This window comes from Staurois parvus, unplaced genomic scaffold (genome assembly GCF_062004578.1).
Source record: "Staurois parvus isolate SC_StPar_1 unplaced genomic scaffold, SC_StPar_1.0 ptg000165l, whole genome shotgun sequence".
Classification (NCBI taxonomy): domain Eukaryota; kingdom Metazoa; phylum Chordata; class Amphibia; order Anura; family Ranidae; genus Staurois; species Staurois parvus.
In genome coordinates, this window is record NW_028317961.1 from 15,300,260 (window position 1) to 15,317,896 (window position 17,637).

Consider the following 17,637-nt stretch of genomic DNA (forward strand, 5'->3'; position numbering starts at 1 on the left):
ACAGCAATGACTTTGTCCGTGGTGTCCTCCCATGTACTCCATTCTTGTTTAATGTTTTCCTTATTGTAGATGTGTCAACAAAAATGTTAGCATGTGCCAGAGATTTCTGTAGGTCTTTAGCTGACACTCTGGGATTCTTCTTTACCTCATGCAGCATTCTGCGCTGTGCTCTTGCAGTCATATTTACAGGACGACCACGCCTAGGGAGAGTAGCAACAGTGCTAAACTTTCTCCATTTGTAGACAGTCTGTCTTACCGTGGACACATGAACATCAAGGCTTTTGGAGATACTTTTGTAACCCTTTCCAGCTTCATGCAAGTCAACAAATCTTGATTGTAGGTCTTCTGAGAGCTCTTTTCTGCAAGGCATTGTTCACATCAGACAGTGCTTCTTGAAACCAGTAAACCCAAAACAGGTGTGTGTTTTTTAAGGGCAGGACAGCTGTCAGCAACACATCCAATATCATCACACTGATTGGAGTCAAGGTTGGCTCACTCCTGGCTCCAATTAGCTCTGGGAGAAGTCATTAAGCTAGGGCCTCACATACTTTTTCCTCCCTGCACTGTGAATGTTTACATGTTATGTGCAATTAAACCATGGCAACATCTAATGTTTGTGTAGTATTATGTTCAGCAGACTGTGTTCTTCTGTTGTTGTGACTTAGATGACGTTCAGAGCACATTTTATGCCCAATTCATGCAAAACGCCACGTAATCCCAAGGGGTTCACTTACTTTTTCTTGCAACTGTACATGTCCCAATGACATGAATACAGTGATCAGTGCTAATAAAAAGCACTGATACTGTACTAACAACACTGGGCAGGAAGGGGTTAACATCTGGGGCTATCAAAGGGTTAACTGTGTGCTATTTTACATAATGTGCTGTGTTTTACTAGAGAAACATGCTGCTGTGTATTTTTCTGCTGTGCAGAGATATACACATCAGCATGTTCTTGCTGGCTGAAGAGTGATCTGTGTTGTTTACACACAGGTCTCTCCCGTCAGTTTTACTCAGCGATCGCCAGGTGCCGGCGGGGAATCTCCGGGTGGGACCCGGTGACTGACATCTGTAGCCGCCAATGGCGGCATGCATATCCCCTAACCGGAAATGTACATTACGTATATATACACGTGATTTTGTGCAGACCTGCCGTCCTGTAGCAATAGTTCTACTATAGGGAGGCGGGCAAGAGGTTAACCCAGCGGTGGACAGAAACCAAAAGGGAATATAACTGCACAGTCAGAGGGAAAACACTGAGAACAAAAACAGGATAACACACATAAAATGGGAATACTCAAGAGGCACAGGAACCAGAGGGGTCCGGATTTCACTTTCACTTTGCTTGAACACTAACACACAATACTTATGTTCCAGGTGGGTAGGGACCAGAGCATCTAGGACAGGAGGCAAAACCCAGCACCGGAACGATGTGCACGAAAGCGTGACAACAACCCTGCCATACATACGCAATGTAATGAGGTCACAGGAAGTAACTAAACTGTTTTCACTATAGGAACAAAGTAATAGAAAAAAATTAATGCTGGAAAATGAAACTACAAACGGTAGAATTTTGGGGCAAACTTCAGATCTCTCTTCCAAGTCAAGAGATTCAGATGTTCAGATGTACTTTTAAATAAATAATATGCATTGTTCACTAAAATATTAAGATATACTCCAAATAATGATTTGTAATACATTACTACATCTGAATGTACGGTATGTCAAAAGAAGTTTATTTGCTCTGCAAGGCCTCATACACAGGAAATAATGAATTGAGTTCTGAAACGTAAAATTTACAGTGCTATTCCTGCATCCAGGGAGTTGCAGTGCCAAATACAGCTATCCACACAAATTAAAGACTGTACACAACCTGCTGCTTGTAAATGCCTATGGTTTGTGCATCAGCATGTATCTGTTAATGCGCATATAGGGGGAGATTTACTAAAGGTGGTGCACACAGAATCTGATGCAGCTGTACACAGTAACCAATCAGCTTCCAGGTTTTATTGTCAAAGCTTGATTGAACAAGCTGAGTTTAGAAGTCGATTGGTTGCTATGTGCAGCTGCACCAGATTCTATGTGCACCAGTTTGAGTAAATCTCCCCCATAGTGTATTTCACCAAATGCTCAAAATACTGTAAGTGCATGTCCCGGTAAATTCCAATGCAGAAGGCATCAGCATTTACAAGCAGAACACACCGGTCAGAGCTTGCAGCTACTGGCTGAGAACGCAGATCGGATGCCAAACCACTGCTCGTTTGACAGAAATCAGTCATGAGATTGGCTTCTGTCAGAAAAGGACCTGTACACAGGAGCCGAACGTCGGACGGTTTCTACTGCACCGGCTGAATTCAGCTAACATTTGGCCCACGTGTATGGGGGCTTTACACTCCTTATAGCAGGCCATGTCCTTTCAAATTAATTTTTCAGCATCACTGGGTCTGCTGACTGGAGACTCCAGTAAAATCCAGAAAGTTACCAGCCCTGTTAGCACAACACATAGGAATAACACTATCTTCTCTTAAGAGTTTATAAAGAAATGTATAGCGGTTTCCAGGATTTCTAGAAATGCATGAATTGATCAGCTTGATGTAAATAGTATCTGTGTTAATGTTGTTCACTTTGTGCTATGTAATCTGATGAAAAGGATGGGCTGCAGTACACCAAGGACATCGCAGTAATCCAAGTTTGTTCCACAAGGCAACCACAGTTCATCTTCACCTGAAGACCACCCTCATCTGCCCTTCTTTCTTTTTCCTCAGTATGTTTGGAGTGTGGACAGCTCCATTTACCCTCAGCACCTGGCGTTCAGGTGACAGTGGGAAGGTTGAGCTTGACAGCGGAAGACTTAATTTTGTTCTACAGTATGTAAACGTTAGTAAATATAGAAGCACATGAGGAGAGTCTTATAGAAGTAAAAAACTTTCTGCTACTACAGTGCTACACAGTTATGCTTTACTCTTCTTTCTTGCAATGCATGTTTGAGTAAGCCTGCTCATTGGAAACAGGCTTTTACCCTTCCCTACTCACTACAACTACTTGTAGTATGAAGACGGCAAGAAAGCAAAGTAAAAACAGCAACATTTCCTTTGAGTGGCCACTAGTATAAAAATGAGTAGGGCTACAACATGACCAACATACGAAGTACATAAGCAATCTAAAATAAAGGTGACATTAAAGCAGAGCTCCACCCAAAAGGGGAAGTTCCGCTTTAAGGGTTTGTCCCCTGCTAAGGATTGGCACGTTTGGGGAGCGGGTACCTGCTGCAACTGTCTAGGCCATGGTTAGGCAACCTGTGGCTCTCCAGCTGTTGCAGGACTACAAGTTCCATCATGCCTCTAAAAGTCAGCTGTAACTGTCAGTTTTGTAATGTTGCAATGCCTCATGGGAAATGTAGTTCCACAACAGCTAGAGAGCTGCAGGTTGCCTACCCCTGGTCTAGGCGATCGGAAGTTGTCACCCCCCACCTTTGTGGAGCAGGTACCCAATTTTGACAGGCATCCGCTCCCACTGCGAACACCTAGGCAATTGGAAGCAGAAGTCCTCCCTGAAATCTTCTGGGACACGCGACAGGTCCCAGAAGACTACAGGACCATTCAGAAAGCGCAGCACTACTTGTGCATGCGCAGTGGGCATCCAGCTGTGAAGCCACAGTCCGTCAAAGCCAGGTGCCCACACTGAAGATGCTGGTGCCAGGGAGAGGGGACAGCCAATGAAACCGGCTGCAGTGAGGACACCGTGGGATCAAGGGACTGTAACTGTAGCTCCGCTTTAACTCCCACAGAAAATGGTCAACAAATACAGATGCTACTGCAGAAATTACAATATTAGTAACCTCATTACCTAAACAGAGTAACCTGAACCCAGAATAAACCTGCTAGGAACTCAAAACTGAGCTGCAGAGACAGGGACAGAAAAATCACCTCAGCTTTAGACCAATAACTCCATAGAATATCCCCAGGCATACTGACCTGACCTGAATAGTTTAGTCCTGTGTGAGCTGGAACACAGAAGGGTAGTCACTGTCGACCACAAGGCTGTCACAGAGAGAACACCAGCATAGACACTTAACTAGGAATCTGCAATGTCTGGCTAACTGGAAAACTTTCCAGGATTTCCATATCCAGCCTAATTCAACGAGAAGCTGTAGGGGTTGAGAAATTTCCAGAAATTGAAAAGGCTGTCGCTGTATTTTTCTCTGCAACAGCCCCGAATTTCTGGAAATGTCTCCAGCATATACCTGTGTTCTTTATCAATCTAGAATAACCTTTAGGTTTTAACTCCCAGAAGACACTGAAAGTAAAAAATCTTCCAAATGAAAAGGAGAACAGCAGTGTTGAAGACACATTCACTCTCATTAAGACACTAGCAAAAAATTGAGGCATGATGGTTTTGGACAGGGTTATCCTGTGCTGGCTAATGACTTTCTTGTTGCCAGTGGCTTTTTCTCCTATGGTATAACTTGACCATCTTATAATTAGTGTGACCTTCAATAAACGAGAAAGAAAAAAATTCTGACCATACCTAAACTTTAACCCCTTCACGCCTAAGGGTAAAACAAATCTTAACGCCTATACACAATCTAGCAACTTTGACATGTGTTAGTAAAACCGTACATATCATCACAACTACTTTGTACATCCAGGTGGATTATACCTTGTTTTTTTTTCAGGACAAAACTAAAATTTCATTTGGTGGTAAATGGTAATTGATGATAAACAAAATATGAAAAATCATATATATATACACACACACACACACACACACACACACACACACACACATATATATATATACACATACACACACACACATATATTTATTATTTAGCTGTGTGTTTTATTGTTACTACCATAACCTACCACCAAAGAACCCAAAATAAAAATTTCTTGCAGCGATACCATATATGTGTATGTTATTTGTACCCACAGTACAGCCCAAAAACAATAGTGCACATTTCGTTTTACCTAAAACACACTGACACCAATATAAATTTATATATATATCTATCTATCCTGACCTTTGACCCCGACCCAAACACTAACCCTGGCCCTGAGCTAGATCAAACCATGATCTAGGTTTTTTTTTTAATATTATTTTTAAATATTTTTTTTTTTTTTTTTTAAACAAACAGGTTTTTTTTTCCCCTCTATGCAAGGAGAGAGAGAGAGAGAGAGAGAGAGAGAGAGAGAGAGAGAGAGAGAGAGAGAGAGAGAGAGAGAGAGAGAGAGAGAGAGAGAGAGAGAGAGAGAGAGAGAGAGAGATACAGTGCATCGCTCTCCTCCATTCATAGAGAAAAAAAAAAAACAACAAAAAAAAACAAGGGGGGGGGGGGGGGTTGCTGTACAGTGACTGATCACTGTGATAGCCAATCAGAGGCTATCACAGCGATCATGTGACCCGGAATTGAAAGTCCCGGGTCCCAATCGTTAGAGCAGGACTCGGGGCTCTTAATGACACAACGGTCTTTGTGCTGGGAGCATGCCGCTTAGCGTGCTCCCAGCACAAAGACAGATACGAGGCCCCACTGAAAAAAAAAGCCCAGTTCTGTGAGGCCGCATATTTGTGTTATGTCGGCGTGAAGGGGTTAAACAGTGACATTTCTAACCTTAAGTTCCCAGATGTGCACCTTGACATGGCAAGTACAAGATGATCACATACACTCACTGGCCACTTTATTAGGTACACCTTGCAAGGCCAAGAAAATATCCCCCACACCATTACACCACCTCCAGCCTGCACCATTGATACAAGGCAGGAAGGATCCTTGCTTTCATGTTGTTTATGCCAAATTCTGGACCCTACCATCTGAATGTCGCAACTTAAACTGAATGCCCATTCTTTCTTCAACACAACTGCAGCTCACTGGATATTCTCTCTTTTTTGGACCATTCTCTGTAAGCCCTACAGATGGCACCAGCAACCATGTCACGTTCAAAGTCACTTAAATCCCCTTTCTTCCCCATTCTGATGCAAGGTTTGAACTTTAGAAAGTCGTCTTCACCATGTCTAGATGCACCGAGTTGCTGCTATGTGACTGGCTGATTAGCAATTTGTGTTACCAAGCAATTGAACATGTGTACCTAATAAAGTGTGTGGTAAGTGTAATATAGAAGACAACAGGAATGCAAACACCCAAAACTCCATAATAGCATGATTATAGTGTGAGAAAAAAAAAATGTAATGTGGTCCACCAGACTCCATCTTTACCTCAAAGATGACTTTTGGGTGGACTGACCTCTCTTAGCTTCCTGACAGAGGACACCCAATCAGATGTTAATTTACTGGCACTTCTCTTCCATAAAGTCCAAGGTGAGAGTGGCTGCTTAACTTCTCAACTCAAGTGGGACTCTTTCCTGAATGCTCCTATTGCACCAGAGTTACCAGTTTCCAACCGCTCTAGCTACACAACCTGAAGGGTAGGAGATTAACTGGTGGTGGGGGCACACAAAGAAGCTCTTATCAGAAGAGAAAAAAAGTCCAGGAATTTGAGGTCTCTGATCAGTGTCAACTATATAAAAGAAAGAGAATAAATATAAACTTTTGTTCTACATTACTGTGTTTGTAGTCTTTAGAATGTGATTACACATTTAATGTACCTACCAGGATTAACAACCAATAATTTATGCTATTAGTCATGATAGCTACTATGCTATAAACAGCGCTACTAAAAGCAACCAGGCAAGTTTCACCAGTTCATATGCCTTAGCGTCACTCCACCTAAGAAGATATGTTTAACTGATGTACTCATACAATCCTTGCCCATTATTAATGACAAATTTGTTTTAGCCAGGGATATTTTGATTCTAAGTGACATCATAATGGAAATGTTACTCAGACATTTGAGAAAACACATAAATCAATATATAGCTCATGAACTTGGATGGGGGAAAAAAAAAAAAAAAAAAAATCAGCATGAAGGTTATTGTAATGTGTATATTACAGTAATTTTATGCAACATACATTTTTACATGCTTGCTGTAGTAAAATGTCAGATCTGTATATGCTTTAATGTTACTGTACAGCATGTATACAAATTTGAAGATTTGTATTTCACTGCCTTTACTCAGTCTCCATTATGAATGGATGAGTTAAAATATCAGCTACATAAAGAGTTCCTTTTTCTCATTACACACAGATTTGACTGGTATAGGGCTGAAACAATTAACCACTTGCCCTCCAGAGGATTTACCCCCCTTTCTGACCAGGCCATTTTGTGCGATACGGCGCTGTGTTACTTTAACCGACAATTTTACAGTCATGCAACGCTGTACATAAATTACATTTTCCCACAAATAGTTTTGGCTTTGGTATTTGATCACCTCTGTGTTTATTTTTTGTGTTATAAAAAACCCCACAATTTTGGAAAAACAAAAAACCAAAAAAAAAAAAAACAAAATACAATATTTTTGACTTTTTGCTATTAAACATGTCCAATAAATAAAAAATAAATCAAAATTTCATCATAAATGTAGGCCAAAATGTATTCTGCTTCATGTCTTTGCTATAAAAAAAAATCCCAATATGCGTACATTGATTGGTTTACGTGAAAGTGATAGTGTCTACACATATACACTGGGATTTTTATTTTTTTATACTAGTAATGGCGGTTTACACACAGGTCTCTCCCCTGTCCAATTTGCACAGCGATCGCTGGGCCAGCAGGGAAACTCCGCTGGGACCCAGTGATTGGCATGCCTAGCCGCCAATGGCGGCGCGGGTAGGGAGGTGTGCACGCAAAACATGAAACGTGGTGGCAGCATCATGCTGTGGTGACGCTTTTCTGCAGCAGGGACAGGTAAGCTGGTCAGAGTTGATGGGAAGATGGATGGAGCCAAGTACAGGGCAATCTTAGAAGAAAACCTGTTGGAGTCTGCAAAAGACTTGAGACTGGGGCTGAGGTTCACCTTCCAGCAGGACAACGACCCTAAACATACAGCCAGAGCTACAATGGAATGGTTTAAGTCACAGCATGTTCATGTGTTAGAATGGCCCAGTCATAGTCCAAACCTAAATCCAATTGAGAATCTGTGGCCAGACTTGAAAATTGCTGTTCACAGCCACTCTCTATTAAATCTGACAGAGATTGAGCCATTTTGCAAAGAAGAATGAGCAAAAATTCACTCTCTACATATGCAAAACTGGTAGAGACATACCCAAAAAGACTTGCAACTGTAATTACAGCGAAAGGTGGTTCTACAAAGTATTGACTCGGTGGGGCTGAATGCAAATACACCCCACACTTTTCAAATATTTGTAACAAATTTTAAAAACCATTTATCTTTTTCCTTCCTTCCACTTCAGGTCTAGTGCATAAAATCCCAATAAAATACATTTATGTTTTTGGTTGTAACATGACAAAATGTGGAACATTTTGTGAATACTTTTTCAAGGCACTGAATGTCATACTGAGTAAATACACTTGGATTAAAAAAAAAACAAAACCATGTCTTCATTTCAGGTGGCAAAGCAACAACGTATGATTTTAAAGGGGATTTCTATGCCCACTGTATTTATATCTAGTTATATTAACACAGCTGTCTAGCTAGTTTTATGATATGCAATAAATGTCATGTTTGTAGACTCATTACAAACACAGCAGAATATTATTATTAGGCTACTTTCCCACTGCTCCAGTGCAAAAACATATGGGTTTTTTTTTTTTGCACCTGTGAAGAAAGGACATGTAACTAAAAAAAAACGCACCAAAAACACAACCATGTGTGCATTTTTAACTCGGTTTTTTTTTTATGCCTTTGTATTCATTTAAATGGGGAGATGCATTTTTGGTGCAGTTTTTTTAACTGCACCAAACATGCAGCAAGCAGGATTGAAGGAGTGAAGTAGGAGTGAATACTTGAGTGAAGTATTCCATAGGATTTCATGGTCATGCGTTTTCTTTCACTTTTTTTAATGCAAAGACGGATCAGTGTGAAAGCAGCCCAAGACTGCAGTTGAGGAAACACTAGAACAGTAGTCAATGCTACATTTGGTAGCTTATATTAGAAGCATAAAACTCTTCAATCATTAACTTACAGTGAAAACAGAAAATACTTGTGCAAAAATAGATAAAGCCATAAATGGAAGCTGTGCCCTTTATAAAATGTGTAGGAGTCAAGTGTAAAGAGTCAAGCTGAAAAACAAGCCAGTTCTAAAAATGAATCCTACACCCAAGTCCAGCCAAAAGTTATTTTTTAATTTTAGCTTTGCATAGGACAGGCTTACAAACATACTTTACAGCATTATTAAACCCAAAAGCAAACGCATATTGCAGTCTACCAATTCTTAGATGCGGTGGCTGCATTTGCTTTCTTTTTCAGGCGTTTTTTTATTTTCACCTGGTGATTGTGTCAGTAAGTCTGCAGTCTTTCAAAATCAACAATCTGCCCTGCAGATTTATCAGTTACAAGGATGAGGCAAACCATTTAATACTGACAGGGGTACTTATAATGATCAGTTTTATAAACTGTATTTACGTAAAACCTTTATCCCAATAGGGAAAATAGCGGTTTGTTGTAACTACTCAAAGTGTTAGCTTCCATTTGTAGTGTATTTAAATAAGTTAGTACATCTAACACGCCCCTTCCCCCAGATTAAACATGCTTTTGTCCAAAGGTGCTCCCTGTGCCCCTTCAGCCAAAGTGGAGGCACTCCAATAAAGGTGTGTTTCCTAGCCAGATCACCAGGTGAAAACAGAGGTGGAAAGCCTAAGGAAAAAAAAAAAAAAAAAAGATGAAAACTAATGCAACCACTACAGTACATGTAAGGACTGGTAAGCTGCAATGTATTACAAATTTTGGTTTAATACCACTTTAAGGTTTTTACTGTGTCCTTGTTGATGCCTCTATCCCTCTTTAGTGAAATATCACATGGGGGGGAATGATCCTAAAGAGGGACACAGATGGCAAAACTGACAGATGTTTTCTTTCCCACTCTATGCCAAAAAAAAAAAAAAAAAAAACCCAACACGTTTTGACCAGGGTAGGGCTTAAGGCTGCATTCACATCTCTACATTTTTTTTAATGCACGAATATGCAGAGATATAAACACAGGCTTGAAAGAAAACCAAGGCTGCCACTGATGACCTCTTTTTCTGAAAACTGTAGTTCTTTTTAGCAGTTATGGTGATTGAATAGCTTCAGTTCTGAGTCAATGACTAGGAACAAATATGCCCATCAAATCTGACTCTAATACACTAGCTACATACAGTATATTGTCAAAAGTATTGGGACGCCTGCCTTTACACGCACATGAACTTTAATGGCACCCCAGTCTTAGTCCATAGGGTTTAGTATTGAGTTGTCCCACCCTTTGCAGTTATAACAGCTTAACTCTTCTGGGAAGGCTGTCCACAAGAATTAGGAGTGTGTCTATGGGATTGTTTGACCATTCTTCCAGAAGTGAATTTATGAGGTCAGGCCCTGATATCGGACGAGAAGGCCTGGCTCATAGTCTCCATTCTAATTCATCCCAAAAGTGTCCTATTGGGTTGAGGTCAGGACTCTGTGGTTGAGGTCAGGACTCTGTGCAGGCCAATCAAGTTCCTCCATCCCAAACTCACTCATCTTTGTCCAACTCCACACCATAATCCTCCCTCCACCAAACTTTACACTTGGCACAATGCAGTCAGGCAAGTACCGTTCTCCTGGCAACCGCCAAACAGACACGTCCATTGGACTGCCAGACAGAGAAGCGTGATTTGTCACTCCAGAGAACACGTCTCCACTGCTCTAGATTCCAGTGGCGGTGTGCTTTACACCACTGCATCCGACATTTTGCATTGTACTTGGTGATGTAAGGCTTGGATGCAGCTGCTTGGCCATGGAAACCCATTCCATGAAGCTCTCTACTCACTGGTGTGCTGATCTAAAGGCCACAAGAAATTTGGAGGTGTTTAGCTATTGACTCTGCAGACAGCTGGCGACTTTGCAGACATTGACTCTGCACACAGTGTGCTGAATTAGCGCTGTCATTTTATATGGCGTACCACATCATTGCTGAGTTGCTGTTGTTCCCAGTTGCTTCCACTTTGTTATAATACCACTAACAGTTGACTGTGGAATATTTAGTAGCAAGGAAATTTCACGGATGGACTTATTGCACAGGTGGCAACCTATCACAGTACCACGCTTGAATATACTGAGCTCCTGAGAGCGACCCATTCTTTCACAAATGTTTGTAGAAGCAGTCTGCATGCCTAAGTGCTTGATTGTAGACACCTGTGGCCATGGAAGTGATTGGAACGCCTGAATCCAAAGATTTGGAAGGGTGTCCCAATACTTTTGGCAATATAGTGTACATGTGCTGGATAATGGACACAGAATAATGAAGTCAGGCACAAACAGGAAATTAACATTTTCAGGTTCCCTGTAAAGAGCAACTGAACCCAATGATTTAACAGTTTCCAAAAAAATTGCGATTTACAGTTTTTCCAGCCACAGTCTGCCCCAACATTTATCTTCAGCCACATAGGTGCAGTAGTTCTTCTAGTAGTAACTTCTAGAGGCAGGAGACTTCAGAAAAAGTCCCATAGAATTATTGGGGATTGAAAGAAAGTCCCAACTGGCAGAAGAACTGCAGTGTGAAAAATCTAAGAACTTGGTATCTATGTAAGCTGAGGGAAAAAGGAAGAGTAAGTACATTCTACTTCAAGGTATACTTACCTTTTCAATAATACTCTAGTTTAAATAGAAATTGCAAGAACATAATTGCTAAGAAAGCCATTTTGCAATTGACAATTAAATACCTTGCTATTGCAACTTACAGTAAAACAAACCTTTCTGAAAAGCTTCATAAAATTTTAATGATCAATTTCAATGTGTGTCTATAGCATATGTATAGTATATTTATGTAAAAACATGTGATCAACTTCACAAACACATAATGCATACGCATAACAGTGAAAGGGCTACCATACTGTGAAACAGTCTTGGATTTGCACTTTGTAAATCCTGTCCACAAGGAATAACAACCAATATTCATGAGCAGCACAGTGGCTAAATGGTTAGCACTTCCGCCTGGCAGTACTGGGGTTGCTGGTTCAAATCCCAACCACGGCAACACCTGCCTGGAGTTTACATGTTCTCCCTGTGACTGCATGGGTTTCCTCCCACACTTCAGAGACATGCTGGTAGGTTAATTGGCTCCTGTCTAAATTGGCCCTAATATGTGTATGTATGAATGTAAGTTAGGGACTTTAGATTGTACAATATATATGTATGTAAAGCACTGTGTAAATTGACGGTGCTATAGAAGTATATAAAATAAATTTAGGGTACTATTTGTCGGTCACAGTTAAAAACGTAATGGTGTTAAATGGAACTCCTGACAAAGAGCTGAACATACAGTTGAAATGCATACATGGCTATAGGTTTTCCCTATAAAGGATTTTCAAATTTGTTAAAGCTAAACTCCAGGTATACAGTATATTTTATTCCAGCTTGGATCAATGTCAATATGAATAATCCATACCTGTGGAACTACTGTGGAAGCAGATGATCACTCTAATATAGGTCTTTACAGGCAGGAAAAAAAACCCCCACTGTGACAAGCCGTTCAGGAGAGGAACATTTTGCAGCAAAAAACATGCCCAATGTCCCTAAACGTGCTTAAAGTGGTTCTAAAGCCTTAAGGTTTTTCACCTTAATGCAGTCTATTCAACAAGGTGAAAAACTTTGTGTGCTGCAAGACTCCACCCCCAGCCCCCCCTTATACTTATCTGAGCCCTATTTGTTCCAGCATAATCCATGTGCATAATAGCAGTCACTCCTGCCACTGTCTCCCTCCTTCCTGGACAGATTCATGCGATTGACTGAATAGCTCCTGCTGCTGCCAACCAAGCCACCTGCTTTGTGTCAGTGAATGCAGAGAGGGCAGCTCAGGAGTGAGCCTGCATGGGTGCCTCCATGGAAAGTGGCTTTCCATGGGGGCACTCGCCAAAGAGAAGGAGCCCTGAGCTCAAAAAAAAAAAAAAAAAAAAGAACCAGGGCTGCTCTGTGCAAAACTATTGAACAGAGCAGGTAAGTACCATGTTTGTTATTATAATAATAAAAAAAAAAGGAAGCTTTAATGTCGCTTTAAGCACTAGGTGCGTTTTGCGATTGAACACTCATTCATTCCAATGGCGAAAATAAGCGAATATTCTGGCAAAAGGAATGAACGCCCAGATGCGTGTAAGGCACTTTAGGCACGTTTTTACGCTGCCTAAAACACTGCTTAACTGCTTTCTCGCTGCCCCATAGGAGAAATACTGCTACAGGGCGGCAGGGGTGCACAAATTCACGTATATATACACGTGATTTTGCATTTCCAGGTAGGGGGTATGAGCTCTACCCACGCCGCCATTGGCAGCCTGGCTGTCAATCACCGGATCCCGCCCAATGATTCCCAGTCGGCACACGGCAATCACCATGCATCACGGATGGGGGAGAGACCTGTATGTAAACAATACAGATGTCTCCTGTCAGTTCCAGCACACTGCTTTGTATGGCTTTACAAAGCAGTGTGCTTACAGTGTGGAGCACACAGACAGTGACACAGCACACAGTTAACCCTATGATCAGCCCAGAAAAGTTATACCTTTCTTGCCCAGTGTCATTAGCACAGTTTCAGTTCTTTTTATTAGCACTGAATTGGTGTCACTGGGGATGTCAGGGGCAGCTAGTTAATCATCACAAGTTTATTTGGGGTACTCATTGACTCCTGACCATTTTCTGTCACACTGGGCAAGAATTGTAATCATCTGGGTGGCTCATGAAACAGCTACCTGCTGATCAGACATTAGGAAACATTCTTTTGTTTTGGATACGGTGGGTAAAGTTTATCATCTCTGTCACTGCTTTGATCCCTCTAGGGACAGAGAAACAGACACAAAACACTTTCTTTTAGTGAGGGTGAAAAGAGTCAAACCAATTTATATTGCTTAGCCCAGGTGGCCACCATTCACCTCAATACTAACCTTGGTGTCTGCCGTTCCCCCACGCCTAGTCCTGGCGGCCACCTTCCCCCCCCCCCCAGTCCTGGCCTTGTGAATGCCATTCCCCTCACTTCTTGTACTGGTGGTCACTATATCCCCTCACGTCTAGTCCTGGTGGCTGCCATTCCCCTCACTTCTAGTACTGGTGGTCACTACTCCCCTCACTTCTAGTACTGGTGGTCACTACTCCCCTCACTTCTAGTACTGGTGGTCACTACTCCCCTCACTTCTAGTACTGGTGGTCACTACTCCCCTCACTTCTAGTACTGGTGGTCACTACTCCCCTCACTTCTAGTACTGGTGGTCACTACTCCCCTCACTTCTAGTACTGGTGGTCACTACTCCCCTCACTTCTAGTACTGGTGGTCACTACTCCCCTCACTTCTAGTACTGGTGGTCACTACTCCCTTCACTTCTAGTACTGGTGGTCACTACTCCCTTCACTTCTAGTCCTAATAGCCTCCATTTTCCTCACTAACAGCCCTTGTGCCACAGAGCAAATGTGACAGAAGTGGAGTGATAAACAGCAATAAACACTTGACAGAAGTTCTAACCCATCACCGCTGGATCCAAAACGGCTAAAGAGACAGGACTTAAAAGATGCCATCAGAAGCCTGAAAATATAACTGTTTACATGATTTTTGTTTACCTGCAAAGACACCTCACTAGGGAGCTGTGCTGCCCTGAAAAGCTCCAACACCCGCCCATTGGATGCCACTTTCTTGGTGCTGTCAGTGTCACAGTAGGCAAACAGATCAGAGTAGTATTTTTGCTCAGCATCACTCAGGGACAGTCCTTCCATGCTTCACAGTAGACCTTATCTTTTGCAAGGATTCACAACACCCCTCAGGCCACAAGTTCCCCCAATATAAATAGGAAGGGGGTGTGTTGGTTTGGGATCGCACATTACCAGCTGGCATAAAACATCAGGAAAAGGGCTCCCTCCACTGTGATTCTGAAGTGGGTACAGCAGCAGGAGGAGAGCTCAGGCAGCATGGGATGCCCCCATAGGTCCAGGCCCCAGAGGCAGAGGAGAAGATGCTGATGGCAGTGATATCCACATGGAATTCCAGGGAAGGGAAGCCTCCTGACTAGACAGCGCACTGGGTGTGGGAGCAGCAGGTGGGGAGTTGAAGTTAAGAATAGCCAGTACCGCCCCTCTCTTCTCACACTCTCTCTGTAACTGTGAACTTCCTTCACCACATGGGGGGCTGCTCCCAGCTTCCGCCCCTCTACATGTCCCGCTCTCCTCCGTGCGCGCTCCCGGAAACTTTTCCCAGGTGTGACGAGCCTGAGGCGGGAGCGCGGGGAGGGCTGGGTGTGCTGCGCTCCCGGTACCTCGAATGCCTCTGCCGCCGAGAGAGCTGCTCCACTGCTGGCTGCGGCCGCGGGACTCCAGCGGAGCTCTCAGCCTCGGCCGGCCGCCTAGGCTTCTTCCAATCTGCACACACAGGCTTCTGGTGTCGCGCCCCCGGGGTGACGTCGTCACATACACAAGTCCGAAGAAGACGTGAACTGGGGAGCCGGATGTAGAGACGGGCACCCTTCACTCTCCGGGTTAATAGATCTGAGAGAGCGCTGTTGTGACAGTAGCGACCCCTTGCGGTGAGGAGGGCACCTCTTACTGCAAGTCACACGAGAGCGCGCACGCAGCCTCCTGACGCTGTAGAGTTTAGGAAACTTTCAATGAGCGACGGGGTAGGCTACTTTTGCTGCAGCGCCACCATGTGGCGTTAGGTCGTGTTTCCTTCTACAGTATCATTTTATCTAAATAAGTAAAATACACAACTTTTAGCAACAATCTGAAGCTGAACTTCACTCTCTCAATCAGCATGGACTATTTTTTATACTTATGCTGCTAGCATTAGTAAATATGAAAGTATATCATATTTACTTGTTTCAACCTTTTTTTTTTTTACGTTTCTTCAGTTACTTCCTGGTTGCCATGCCTAGGCAAATAATATACATCCCAGCAGTCTTTAGGAGGGGAGGTAGAGTTCTCAGTTCAGCCAATACCAGAGCTAAGGGCAGATGGATTCCAGGAAGTGTACACCCCTTGAGGGTTAGGGACTGATTTGAATGTACAATATGAGTATGTAAAGCTCTGCATAAATTGATGTCGCTATATAAGTACCTATCAAAAAAAAAAAAAGTTACATCATCTGTCCTTACTCAGCATGGCCACTGCGAGAAATGCCATGGGATGTTTTTCAAAATTATTTCTCAGCATAAAAAAGCATGGAGACATGGATGGATGGGGGAGTTTGTTTTGAATATTGACCACTTGCCTACCGAGCACTTTTACCCCCTTCGTGCCCAGGCCAATTTTCAGCTTTCAGTGCTGTTGCACTTTGACTATTGCGCAGTCATGCAACATTGTATTCATTACATTTTTATCATTTTTTTACACAAATAGAGCTTTCTTTTGGTGGTATTTAATCACCACTGGAGTTTTTATTTTTTGCACTATAAACAAAAATTTTTTGCAAACAGTTAATTTTCCCCCACTGATGGGCATTGATGAGGCTGAACGGATAGGCGGCACTGGTAGGCAGCACTGATGAGGTGGCACAGATAGGCAGCACTGATGGGCACTGATAGGTGGCACAACTGGGCATTGATGAGGAGGCATTGAAGATGCAACACTGATATGCAGCAATGATGGCCACTGACAGGCGGTATTGATGGACACTGACAGGCAGCACCGATGGGCACTGATAGGAGGCACTTACGGGCAATGATGGGTTGCACTGACTAGCGGCATTGACTGACAGCACTGATGGGCGGCACTGATCATCAGGGCACTGATCATCAGTACCCTGTTTATCAGTGCGATTGTCCTCTGTGACATTTGCCGGTTATCAGCAGTACTTTTCTCATACTGTGACAGCATTAGGAAAGTGCTGCTGATAATTGGCAACTGTATTTACTTTGTGAACTGCTGTGTTATTGGACATAGCTGATCACATGGTAAAAGGCCGCTGTGAGTGGCCTTTTACTTAACCGCCTCCCGCCCGCCATATAGTAATATGATGGGCGCAAGGCAGTTCTCTCGTTCTGGGAGGACGTCATATGATGTCCTCCCATTCCAACTGCGCATGCGCGGCTCCGGTAGCACGCGGCATTCGGCGGTGCGCTGTGTCCCTCAGACACAGCAGATCACCGATCCACGGAAAGAGCCGAAGATGTCGGCGCGGTCATCTGATCAGCTGTGTCCAATCACAGCTGATCACATTTAAACAGGGAAATGCCGGTTATCGGCATTTCTCTCCCCACGAGCTGTCACGCTGACAGCTCGTGAGGAGAGGAGAGCCGGTAATCGGCATTCCTCGGAGGGGATATGTACACTGATCATCAGGGCACTGATGATCAGTGTGCCCTGATGATCTGTGTAGCCCCAGCAGTGCCACCTGTCAGTGTCCATCAGTGCCAGCTCTCAGTGCTTATCCATGCCAGCTGCCAGTGCCACATATCAATGCCACATATCAGTGCCCATCTGAGCTGCCTTTCAGTGTCACCCATCAGTGCCACCTATCAATGCCAATCAGTGCCGCCTATCAGTGTGCTTCAGTGCCGCCTATCAGTGCCCATCAGCGCTGCCTATCAGTGCCACCTAACAGTGCCGCCTATCAGTGCCACCTATGAGTGCTGCCTGTCAG

The 17,637-nt window shown here is 43.1% G+C and overlaps 1 protein-coding gene across 3 annotated transcripts in view; it reads right to left on the bottom strand.

Annotated features, from left to right (window-relative positions):
- Window positions 1-15,533, bottom strand: part of REPS1 (RALBP1 associated Eps domain containing 1) — a 154,565-nt gene extending 139,032 nt beyond the window's left edge. For 2 of the 3 annotated variants that reach the window (XM_089676254.1, XM_089676252.1), the window contains exon 1: window positions 14,628-15,533. In XM_089676254.1, the coding sequence (XP_089532380.1) occupies window positions 14,628-14,780 (153 nt within the window). In that variant the 5' untranslated portion in view covers window positions 14,781-15,533. The remainder of the gene's footprint in view (window positions 1-14,627) is intronic. The other variant, XM_089676253.1, reaches the window with a different exon arrangement.
- Between the last annotated feature and the right edge of the window lie 2,104 nt (window positions 15,534-17,637).